Source organism: Mustela putorius, unplaced genomic scaffold (assembly GCF_011764305.1).
Source record: "Mustela putorius furo isolate JIRA1106 unplaced genomic scaffold, ASM1176430v1.1 tig00000698_pilon_pilon_pilon, whole genome shotgun sequence".
Taxonomy (NCBI): Eukaryota; Metazoa; Chordata; class Mammalia; order Carnivora; family Mustelidae; genus Mustela; species Mustela putorius.
Window position 1 is genome coordinate 573,760 of NW_025421449.1, and position 12,594 is coordinate 586,353.

Sequence of the window (12,594 nt, forward strand, 5' to 3'; positions counted from 1 at the left end):
ATCTTCCTAATCAGTGAGAAAGAAACAGGGCTTACATGCACCTGGTCTTGAGGGCCACAAATGACTTACTTCCCCTAAAATTTCTTAACGTGACTTCCCGTTGCCTAATAATTGAGTTTGCCAGTTACGCTGTTTTCTCGATAACTTAACTTTATTTTTACTTTTTTGAAAGTGAGATCATGCGATATATAAAGTGTATCTAAATATCTCTTTGGGTAGAAATACTGCTCTAGGTCATCCATGTTATTCCCTGCATTGTGTTCCAATGTATGATTTTAACATTTAACTTCATCGCCAACTAGGTCATTTCTAATCTCTTACTGTTTCAAACAATGGACATCCTTCTGGCTAAATCTTTGTGCTTATTTATATTATTTGCAAGGGGAAGAATTCTTGAAGGAAAATTGTTGGGTGAAAAAGCATACCAGACGACGTGCAATTTTTAATGCCTGCTTGTGTGTTTGACTTAAAGGCAAAAGAACAAAACTGGCCGACATTGCCATCACCGATGTTTTGTTACATTATCCTTTGTATTTCTCTTTAAAATACTTTACTTAGAGACAGTTCCCAAAAGTAGTTTGTACTTATCTTCGCATTTGGTGTCCTTTTCTCTGTTTAGGGAATAAAACCGAAGCCTTGCAACTTGAAATAAAAAGTGAAACTGAACCCCATTTTATCTTCAAAGGTTCGGACAACACTAAAACCTACTCTTTGACCCCATCCATTCCTCACCCACTGAAAGAGGCAAACATACCTCCAGGTTTCTCCTGGTCCCCTAAGACGGCGTCAGCCACCCCAGCTCCTTGTAAGAGTGATGCGTCCGTTCCCTACGGGTTTTCCGAAAGAAGTAGCAATCCCCACTGCACGGTGCCTTCTGCGAGACACAGCGGTGCTAATGCAGCTGCGGGGGAATGCACTGGAATTGCACAGCCTGGCGAGGTGGTTTCTCTGCCCACGCTGCCCGCTCCCGTGGCAGACACCCTGGTTTATTCTGAGCCGCCCACTGGTCCGTCTGAACAGCCACCTTCCAGTCACCCAAGCCAGCAGCCCCCCTGCACCACCTGCCCCCATGACCTGGCGTCCTCTCTGGTGGAAGACGACGAGCAGCATTCTGATGCCGACGAGCCTCTGTCCGACGACGCCCTTTCCGACGATCCCCTGTCCCCCGCGGAGGAGAAGCTGCCCCACATCGATGAGTATTGGTCAGACAGCGAGCACATCTTCCTGGACGCCAACATCGGTGGGGTCGCCATAGCGCCTGCCCACGGCTCGGTTCTGATCGAGTGTGCGCGGCGGGAGCTTCACGCCACCACGCCCGTCGAGCACCCGAACCGGAACCACCCCACTCGCCTCTCCCTCGTTTTCTACCAGCACAAAAACCTGAATAAGCCCCAACACGGTTTTGAACTAAACAAAATTAAGTTTGAGGCGAAAGAAGCTAAGAATAAGAAAATGAAGGCCTCAGAGCAGAAAGACCAGGCAGCTAGTGAGGGTCCCGAACTGTCCCCTGAAGTTAATGAATTGAACCAAATTCCTTCTCATAAAGCGTTAACATTAACCCATGACAATATTGTCACCGTGTCCCCCTATGCTCTCACACATGTTGCAGGACCCTATAACCATTGGGTCTGAAGGCTTTTCTCCCCTTCTTAATGCCTTTGCTAGTGCAGTGTATTTTTTCAAGGTGCTGTTAAAAGAAAGTCATGTTGTCGTTTACGTATCTTCATCTCACCCATTTGAAGGCTGAGGTAAAAAAACAAAACAAAACAAAAAAACAAAAATGGGGTGGGTATTTCTTAACTGTGACTATATTTTGACAATTGGTAGAAGGTGCACATTTTAAGCAAAAATAAAAGTTTTATAGTTTTAAATACATACAGAAATGTTTTGGTTAGGCGTTAACCTTGATAGAATCACTCAGTTTGGTGCTTTAAATTAAGTCTGTTTACTATGAAACAAGAGTCATTTTTAGAGGATTTTAACAGGTTCATGTGCTATGACGTAAAATCAAGACACAGTGTTAACTCTACACAGCTCCTGGTGCTTACCCACATCAACAGTTAAAAATAAGCTGCATTATTATTTCATGGTGCCATCGTTCCAACATCTTCCAATCATTGCTAGAATATCGGCATATTCCTTTGAAATAAACCAATGAAATGTTTTCTCTCTCAAAATATCTCTCCTGTATAAAGTAATTCATTATTGTTAATAATGGTTGGAGGCTGTTCATAAATTGTAAATATATATTTTAAAAGCACTTTCTATTTTTAAAAGTAACTTGAAATAGTATAGTATAAGAATCTTATTGTCTATTGTTTGTGCATATTTGCATACAAGAGAAATCATTTATTCTTGCTGTGTAGAGTTCCATCTTGTTAACTGCAATATGTATTCTAATCATGTATATGGGTTTTTTTTTAATGTGTCCTTTCTCATGCAAATATTAGCTACTTATATAAAATAGTTAGAACATGCAAAAATCGTTAATTTTCTCTAAAATTGGGATTAGGAAGCATATCACCAATATCGATTAACATTTTATTTGGAACTAAGTAAGCGTGGTCTCTTCTGATTTATCAAGCAACAGTGGCCCTAATTTCACTTTCACCCCAGCTTTCTCAAAATACTCATGAAAGGTTTTTCCAAAAGGAGATGGGACATCGTAGGATTCAGAAGAGTCAAATGCTTCTAAAGTTTCAAGGTGATAAAATATAAAAATTAAGTAGCAAGTACCCGACCCATTCCAAATTGCCTTATTTGTTTTGGTACAGAATAAGAATAAAATTCCCATAGAAATCTTGTGAAAACAAATCCCCTATTGTTGTCACACATCCACACATCCCAGACAGTAGGAGTGGTAATCTAAGTATGGTATTGCCCATAAAGAGCTAATCCAAAGTAGTTTATCTAAGCATATTAGTATTAGGGAAATAAAAACTCATCTTCTCTGATACTTGCCTGTGTTCTAGGTAACAGGAAAATAGGCATTCCGTTTAAGTTAGCCCTCCCGTATTTTTTCCCATTACTTATTGGCTCATTTTATAGCAAAACAAAAGGAATTGCCCAAACAAAATGTTTAGAGCAAGAAATTTCAGTGAAATACTTGATTCTATTTAAAATGCAGAGGTGCTATAACATTCAAAGTGTCAGATACCTTGGGAGTGTGGAAAACCTAAATAATGGTGCTTCTCCCTTGGGAATGCCATAGGAAGCCCACAACTGCTAACACTCAACAATTTTGGTGCAAAAGCAAACAGTTCCAGCAAGCTCTAAAAAAAAACTCGTTGTAACTTATATTAAAATAATATATGGTGCAAAGTATCAGTTTCAAGCTTTTGACTAGTCCAACTAAAGGAATATGAAGGGATTGTATATAACAAATACCATTGGTAGACCATCATCTTGTACAAGTAGATTTCTGCTTCTTGAATATGTAAAATAGGGTGATTCATTGACTTGTTTTAGTATTTTGTGTGCCTTAGATTTGCGTTTTAAAACATGTATATTTTTGTGAGCCTAAGGTTTCTTATACATATAAGTATATAAATAAGTGATTGTTTATTATTTCAGCTGCTTTGATAAGATATCTACTAGTATTAGACTATCAGGAATACACCCTTGTGATATTTCGTTTTAGATATTAGGCCTTAGCTCCCACTAGAAATTCTCTCACCAGATTTAATGAATCAAGTTTTAAGGCCCTTTATCCATCCACCCATCTTCCTTCCATTCAACACTTTCCGAAAGTCTGCAGAATTTAAATATTAGCTTTGGTTTTTCTTTGAACTGCCGCCCATGACACAGTATACGTGAAGAATTGAAATCCTAAAAGATGCTTTGGTCTATGCTTTTCAAAGAAACAACAAATTTCCTTCAAAAGAATCCATTGTTGGCAGGGCGGCGGGGGGAGGGGAGTGCCTGGTTGGCTCAGTTGATAGAGCATGTGACCCTTCATCTCAGGATCGTGAGTTCGAGCCCCACATTGGGCACGGAATCTATTTAAAACTGAAAACAAAAAGAACAAAAAACATCCATTGTAATATATCTGCAGCAGTTCAAGTCAGTGTCACTAATTTTGAGGTTTCTTAACAACTGAACTTGAAGTGACAGTGTTACTTAGAGGAATCCTGGGAGTTGTGAATTTTGGCTGCAGCTGCCCAAAGCCAGTACATGAAAATGTACCTTCTCAACTAAAATGTTTCCATTCCATTATTATAATTAACACCATCAATGTCCTGCCTCAACTGATAACCCCATGGTGGGAACCACATATGATTCCCACTTTGTTGGACTCTACTTCATAAATTAACAGTTCACCATCCCATTGTCTGCCCTGTGATTTTTTTTTTCTTTTTAAAAGCTCATGCTTATTCAGTGTTCTCCAGCATTGTGATTGTATGCTAGTGACACTGCTTTTAAGAAGCAAGGAAATAAATTTGTTTGAAATGACATTTTCACCAGAAAACTGGTCATCTAACATTATTTCTACACCTTCTATTATGTTTATCTATAGCAATCACCTTTTGTATTACCTGCTTTATACTACTCAAAATGAGTTTTTCAATATTCTGCCTTTGTTCATGGTATGATAATTGAATTAGTTGATACATGACCCCCCAAGTTAACCCAGCTGTCCATAATATGTTACAAACTTCCTAACTTCAATGAACTGCCTATTTTAGAAACCCACAAAATAAGCACGCTGCCCTTCAAAATCCCATTTCTAATGGCTCTCAGAGCATGGTTGAAAAATTTTTCTTTTGCTTATCAGCCTCACCTACATCTTTCCAGTTCATCCACAAAGTACGGAACACATCATGTCATAGACCTAATTGAAATATATTATTGGAAAGTGAGGCTAGCTGAAAATGTATAGCTGTAGGTAAATTTTTGCAACACATTAGCAAAATGTTTGCAGCTTAACCTTCCAACATCTTTGTTATGCAATCTGCATGTGGGTGAAATAATTTGTTAAATATAGAACTTCAACTAGATGAGATCCATAAGCAATTAGTTAAGACATAACCCCAATACATACTTAATTGAATGCATATCCTTGTATAAATGAGATACCAGTTCATACCAAGTAATCTACTTTCTAATATTACTACTTCAGTGGATTCAGCTAATTATCCTTTATTCCACAATAGCATGTATGAAAATAACCCTAAACTACTTAAGTTTACTCTTTGAAACAAATTCAATTGAGATTTTTTTTTATCTGGGACAAAGTTTTGACATTGCATGACAACTTCCACCAATAGTGGGCACAGGATTTCCTTCAAATGTACCTAGTAAATCAGTAGCTGTCATACGACTTTTTAATAATATATAGCTACCTTCTATTTCACAACTTCTTGATGCATGGAAATTTATTTTTTGTCTAGAGTTAGTACAACTGTGAATTTTGGTCTTCTGGAAAAATTTATGATGAGAATTGTGAAATAATATGGTAGTGGCCTCTCACACCTTAGAAGTCACACAGTTCAATCACTGGGGCTCAGAGAGCAGTTGTTAATGTCAGTGTGTACTTATGTTTATAATGAGAGTTGAAACTATCAAGTGGAGGCCATTTTGTGTTATGGAGAACTAGAGGAAGCAAACTTGATTTGCTCACCCAGAGAGTATCTTATCACTGGGAAATAACCTGATTGTGGTACAAGTAAAAAATCAAAATGGCTTTTTATTTTTTCTGTTGGGTTTTGTTTTTTTCTGAGAGATTCAGGAAAACAAGACAAATGAAATTGAATCAAGATTCCCCTGCCTGCAGAGTTTCGTGGGCCTTGTGTGGGAAATCTAACTGACTTTTACCTATGATGCTGTCCTGTTAACTCATCCAACAAAATGTGGCAATAGTCTTGTTTGCGATTTCAATAAAGAAATACCAAGTACTTATATAGTACAGGCTTTTATTTCCCCTGATACAAGTATTAGGCATATACAAGGAGTTAGAAAAAATGAGTGGTTGAAAGAATTGGGGGAAAATACCAATTGTATATATTACCTATGGTTGTACAGTCTATTCCCACCTCTTGCCAAGTTGGCCTCACAATGAAGTCTAATTCACTTTGATGTGATTGTCTACGTGTATTAGAATACTGTTTTATTGTGCACAGCTCCGAAACTTGCCCAGAAGTGTATTGAACCTGTAACTTCAACATCAACAGTAAGGTACCCTCAACCAGGTGATAGAATGAGTGCCCTGATTCCTAAAGAGTCTGGATTTACCCAGATCGAATTGTGCTTGGCATTGTGCTTTCATCTAATAGATTTAGAGAATGTGGCCATTCATGGCTCTGGAATGCAAGCCAGAGAATCAGCATCTCAGAAGCTAAATTTGTGCATTTTCTTAGAGTGTATTGAGATTTATTGGCTTTTTTCCCTTTTCTCATTTATAAAATAGAGTCTGAGTTACTCTGTTCATTTTGGAGATGATAAAATTGGCTTTTATGCAAGAAGACATCGCTCTTTTTGTCCACATTGAACTCTAGAAACTTGAATTCTCTGCATTCCAGTATCTCTGGATGTCTGTTTCAGTCCCTGTTCTTTTTGGGCACCCAATCAAATACCATTGTTTACTTCAAAAGGCATAAATTTTATTCCTTCGAGTAATGCAAAGGTTTTCCTTACTTGGCCACTTATAATGTTCACTTCTCCTTTAAGGGCCCCACAATGTGTTTCTCTATTGATAGTACGCAGTATTTAATTTTTCTGGCTTTAGAAGTACAATACTCATCTCTGCATTGTTGGCTATAGTTTTCCGATCCCTACTGTGATATCCATGATCTGCATGGGTCACAAGTTTTTCTTGTTTCTTCATGTCCCCTATAATTAAAGCAAAACTTAGTCTAAGGTAGGAATGTTATTATCAGATGTTAAACACATTACCTGATTTAACTGATCTATGTTTGAATGCAACTTGGGAAGCCCTTGTTTAAGAATATAAACCTAGATTTCCTAAAAATAGGAATTTTGTCCCTAGCAGCTGTTAGGAAAGGCATTCTTTCTCTCTTGTCTTGTTCATCAGAAAAAAATATCACAGCTATCAGAAGCATGTTCACTTTTGGAGAAACAGTACTGAAAAGTAATTTTGTTTGTTCTTCATTTAGCTAAGTATAACCATCATTGACCAGAATTTCTGCTTGTTATTCTTTTTTCATTTTACTGAAGCTATGATGTCACTCAGTGTACTTTTCTTTCTTTTTACAGTTTTTGATCCTTTCCTCTGATTTTCTTTAAATTAAAACTCTGTTGCTTCCCCTCTCTGTTCTCCCTCCATTCCCCATGACCCCTACGCAAATACATATGGCTCGTATTAAGAATAGCAGTGACCTTGGTCAAGTTGTCTTTTTCCTGTTTTCTAAAATCATGTTTCACAAATCCCTCATGGAATAATACCAAAAAGGATCATGATCTTTTATGTGGTCATTTCCTGTCAGAGGCAAATTCAGTTTTTAGAAAGAGATAGTGGTCACAAGGCCCCGTTAGCATCCACTTCTCTTTAACAATCCCAACAATATTTGTTTTGTTTTGTTGCATTTTAAATCCCAACAATGTCTGACTCTCAACATGTTTATTAGTGTTTTGAGTGTTTTGCAAACACTTACATTAGAAGTTAAATGTTCTAACACTATTTCTACATAGCTTTGTAATTTCTGTATGACTCATCATACTAATTATAAGTTGTCTGACCAGTGGCTTTGAATTAGGGACGGGTCTGATTTATACAGTAGACAATATTTTCTTTTCACATGTTTTGTCTCCCAGCCTGGTTTTGTGCATGGTATTTACTTCCCAGTATAAATTTACCCCTTTGGAATTTGGGTTTTGGCAATAATAGGAACTATTCTGTAATCTGGGTGAGAAAGGTTAAAAAAGAATGAACTGAAAGTCATTTAAGGAATTCTTAAAGATGGGATAAATCAGTTATCGGGAGTCATGAGTGTAGTAGGACGAAGTTCGGGGGCAAGGAGGAGGGAAAATCGTGTTCCTATCAGCAATCTGCAGGTTCACTCCACCAGCCCAACACCAAAACATACTTTAATAGCTCTTCTCCCCACCCCATGATAGTTTTATGTGAAAAATAGCAGCTCAAAATGAGAAACCATCGTGAATGCAAATATGGTAGTAAGAAAAATGATAATCCCTGTATTTTATATAATGTTGTAGCTTATCAAACTGCTTTACTGTGTGTCCCTTTTTCTTCCCAACACTGAAGGTTGGACAGATGTCCAAATGTTCCCATCTTACTGGTGATGGAAACCTGCAGATTGGCAAGAAGAGCAAATGGCGTGCTCCAAGTCATAGAGCAGGTCAACCCCTTGAGACCAAACCATTTTATAGCCGCAGACTACTGAAGGCATCTCTGCACCCACCGTAAGCTATGACTTAGAGAGTGTTATTGAGTAAAAATTTTGTCAGATCTAATCTAAGAATAATGTAAAACCTACTTATTGTATGTAAAACATTCTTCTGAAGTATTTTGTTTCTACTATTTATTTAGCAGATAGATTTTTTTTAATGCATACTTTGGAAGGTCTCCCCAAATTCCCAAGACTTCTGCATTTTACGATTGAAATTAATGAAGCTTTAGTTTTTCCCTGTAAATAAACTTTTCAATAAAGAATATCCCTGTACTACTAAAACAAAGGGAAACCTCAATAATGTTGGTCTTAAAAATATTATTTTTAAAAAGACTGAGATCACCAACTCATAATCCAAGTTTAATGTATTGAAATGCAGGTTTCTAGAAGGGAATGTGCTGGGTAAGCTGACTATTTTAGTTCCCAGGTGCTCATGGTAAAAATGTAGACTTGTTGGCATCTCAAAAAAATAGTACTGTCTCCACTTATTTAAATTTGTTTTGTTTTGTCTTTTGTTCCACTTTGTTTACACATACCTTTGCCCAGAGAGTTAAGAAAAATAACGAGATGTATTTGTAAAGTTTTTGGTAAGCGCATTATAAATATAAAGAGGTGGGATACTTGATGCTGTTCGATCAGTACATTATGGGTTGCTAACGAAAAACCCAAACTTCCCTAAATAGTCAAATAAATCCACTTTTGGTGATTTGGTTCAGTAACTGCCCATCCTCACCAAGGCCTCTTTGTGATATTATAAAATGGCTGGCCACATAGGACTTTACAAAAACAGCTCTTAAAAACAAAACAAAACAAAAAAAGACTAAATATTTTTTATTAATAGGTATGGTCTTTTTTTTTTTTTAACTTCTATAACAGGTGCTTTAAGAGAAATATTTTTCCAGAAATGGTTTTATAGTAAAAAGGGGGGGGGCAGCTTTTGCATTGTGATGTATGGGTGGATAGTCATCTTTGAGTTACTTTCTTAGTAAGTGAAGTGTTCCCTGAAGAGAAACTCCTAAAACTACTCCACAGAAAGAAAAGCATTAGCTTCTAGTTCTTTCATTTTCTCTTGTGTTATGTGGTGACCTACCAAGTGGATTCATGTGCATATCAATACTTTGGCTCAAAGAAGACTGAATGCTTTTCAATAGTGGGAGTAAAATATTCACAGAATCTTCATCATGAGGAAATAGAGCAGTGCTGACTTTCCATAGACCATACCAATTTCACAAGTTAATATTCCTGTCTCTAGGTGACTTTGTCTCTCCTTAGGGTATATTTACTATTTATTTTGTACTTTTGATTTTTCGCTTTCGGGGATTATTTTTACCTATTGCAGTCCTACTGTATGAAATATCCCATATAATGAAATAAGTTAGTAAAGAAAAGATTTTAAAACTCCCCCAAATCTGGTTTGGGTTCTTAATATATGGGAGAAACAGTTTAAAGAAAAAGCACTTCACCATGCAGAAGGGAAAGAGAATATCTTAATTATGATGATTTCAATTCAGGATCAACATACAGTGCTCTGCATACAAGGGAACACTTACTAGCAGTACTTGAAGACTTGTGAGTTGGAATTGCATGTTACTTGAAAGACCTAATTAAGCTAAATTTTGGTGCACAGCAGTTGTACATGATTTCATGTTTATGTAGCAAAATGCATTGAAATGTACTAGTATTGAAACATACATGTAAAGATAGTTGTGGAAATTGTCTATTATATTTTCCTTGTGTGTCTCATTTATTTAGAGCACAAAGTTTCTTTTTTTTTAAGTGTTCTAACTGAATAAGGCTAAATGAATACTGTAATTGAAATTATATTTTAAATCTTTGTCATGAGTTTTTAAAAAAAATATTGCAAATTGTATCATTCCTGATTACACAGAACTTTGTGGGTGGTTTTAAATAAATTTTATACTTCTATTTTGCACCTGGTAGTCTAATTTTTCTTTCCTCTTCAAAAGAATATTTTTAAACTTTCATATCCAATAAAAATCACACATTTTTAATGGACTATCACACATTTATAAAGGACTATCAGATTTAATATTTAGAGATGTCCAATTGTGTGGGTTATGTTTAATATAAAATCAAGAGGACTACATTTATGGAATCCTTACTTTTTGTTTTGTTTTTGGGGTTTGTTTGTTTGTTTGTTTGTTTGCTTTGTTTTTTTAAGTAGGCTCCATGCCCAACGGGGCTTAAACTTACGAACCTGAGATCGAGAAAAACATGTTCTACTGACTGAGCCAGCCAGGTTCCCTTATAGAATCCTTATTGTGTACCAAACCCTTACATTTTATATAAAACATTTAACTTCCACAGTGATGCTATTCATTCTTTTTTTTATATATAAATTAAATTTATTTATTTTCAGCATAACAGTATTCATTATTTTTGCACCACACCCAGTGCTCCATGCAATCTGTGCCCTCTATAATACCCACCACCTGGTACCCCAACCTCCCACCCCCCCCCACTTCATTCCCCTCAGATTGTTTTTCAGAGTCCATAGTCTCTCATGGTTCACCTCCCCTTCCAATTTCCCCCAACTCCCTTCTCCTCTCCAACTCCCCAGTGATGCTATTCAGTAAGGACTCTGATTAACCCCATTTTCCAGATTAATTCTGAAGCTTAAAAGTGGCTAAGATCGGGGCACCTGGGTGGCTCAGCGGGTTAAAGCCTCTGCCTTCAGCTCCGGTCATGATCCCGGGGTTCTGGGATCGAGCCCCGCATCGGGCTCTCTGCTCAGCGGGAGCCTGCTTCCTCCTCTCTCTCTCTCTCTATCTCTGCCTACTTGTGATCTCTGTCTGTCATATAAATAAATAAAACCTTTAAAAAAAAAAAAAGAAAGAAATTAAAAGTGGCTAAGATCATACCCCTAGTAGTTGCCAGAGCTTTAAGTCAATTTGGATTTAGACTGACTCATGCCCTCCCTTTGGTTTTTCATTATTTTAATAAACTTTTTTTTTTTAAAGATTTTATTTATTTATTTGACAGAGAGAAATCACAAGTAAATGGAGAGGCAGGCAGAGAGAGAGAGAGAGAGGGAAGCAGGCTCTCTGCTGAGCAGAGAGCCCGATGCGGGACTCGATCCCAGGACTCTGAGATCATGACCTGAGCCGAAGGCAGCGGCTTAACCCACTGAGCCACCCAGGCGCCCCTATTTTAATAAACTTAATCCTGAACACTATGTTAACAGTATTTTAAATTTGACATCCTAATGAATTTACTAGAACCTGAGGTGAAAAAAAATAGGCTGACATTACAGCAAATATCACGAACTAATAAGTTACTTTATTTTATTTTTTTTAAGATTTTATTTATTTGACAGACAGAGATCACAAATAGGCAGAGAGGGAGGCAGAGAGAGAGAGAGAGAGGAGGAAGCAGGCTCCCTGCTGAGCAGAGAGCCCGATGCGGGGCTTGATCCCAGCACCCTGGGATCATGACCTGAGTTGAACACAGAGGCTTTAACCCACTGAGCCACCCAGGCACCCCTAAGTTACTTTAAATATATCTATGGAGCGCCAGGGTGTCTCAGTCATTGGGCATCTGTTTTCAGCTCAGGTCTTGATCCCAGAGTCCTGGGATTAAGCCCCATATCGGGCTCCCCACTCTGTGGCAAGCCTGCTTCTCCTTCTCCCACTCCCCCTGCTTGTGTTCCCTCTCTCACTGTCTCGCTCTCTCTCTCCCTGTCTAATTAATTAATTAAAGTTTTTTTAAAAATTCATCTAATCTGAGAGTGCCTGGCTATTTCAGTTGGAAGGACATGTGACTCCCAATCTCAAGGTTGTGAGTTCAAGCCCCATGTTCAGTGTAGTGCTTATTTTAAAAAATTAATTAATTGGGTGCCTGGGTGGCTCAGTTGTTAAGCTCTGCCTTTGGCTCAGGTCATGATCCCAGGGTCGTGGGATTGAGCCCAGCATTGGGCTCCCTGCTCAGCTGGAGGCCTGCTTCTCCCTCTCCTACTCCCCTGCTCGTGTTCCTTCTCTCGCTGTGTCTCTCTGTCAAATAAATAAATAAAATCTTTTTTAAAATAAAATAAAAGTTAATTGGTTGATTGATTGATTGATTAATGTAATCTGAAGCGCAACTCCCCTTCTTCCTCTAGTAATGGAAACAACTCCACCTCCCGACCAGATCTCCTCAGGTTTAGCAAGGCCACTGGAGATTACATTTTCCACCTTTTGTCTGACTGATTAAAAGGGAGATCTGGGGACGC

General features: G+C 37.7%; 1 protein-coding gene across 1 annotated transcript in view; it reads left to right on the top strand.

The window, feature by feature from the left end:
• TET1 (tet methylcytosine dioxygenase 1) overlaps positions 1-10,299 on the top strand; it is a 145,449-nt gene extending 135,150 nt beyond the window's left edge. Inside the window, exon 12 of the mRNA XM_045083435.1 lies at positions 620-10,299. Within this exon, the coding sequence (XP_044939370.1) occupies positions 620-1,632 (1,013 nt within the window). The 3' untranslated portion in view covers positions 1,633-10,299. The remainder of the gene's footprint in view (positions 1-619) is intronic.
• Positions 10,300-12,594: the final 2,295 nt, after the last annotated feature.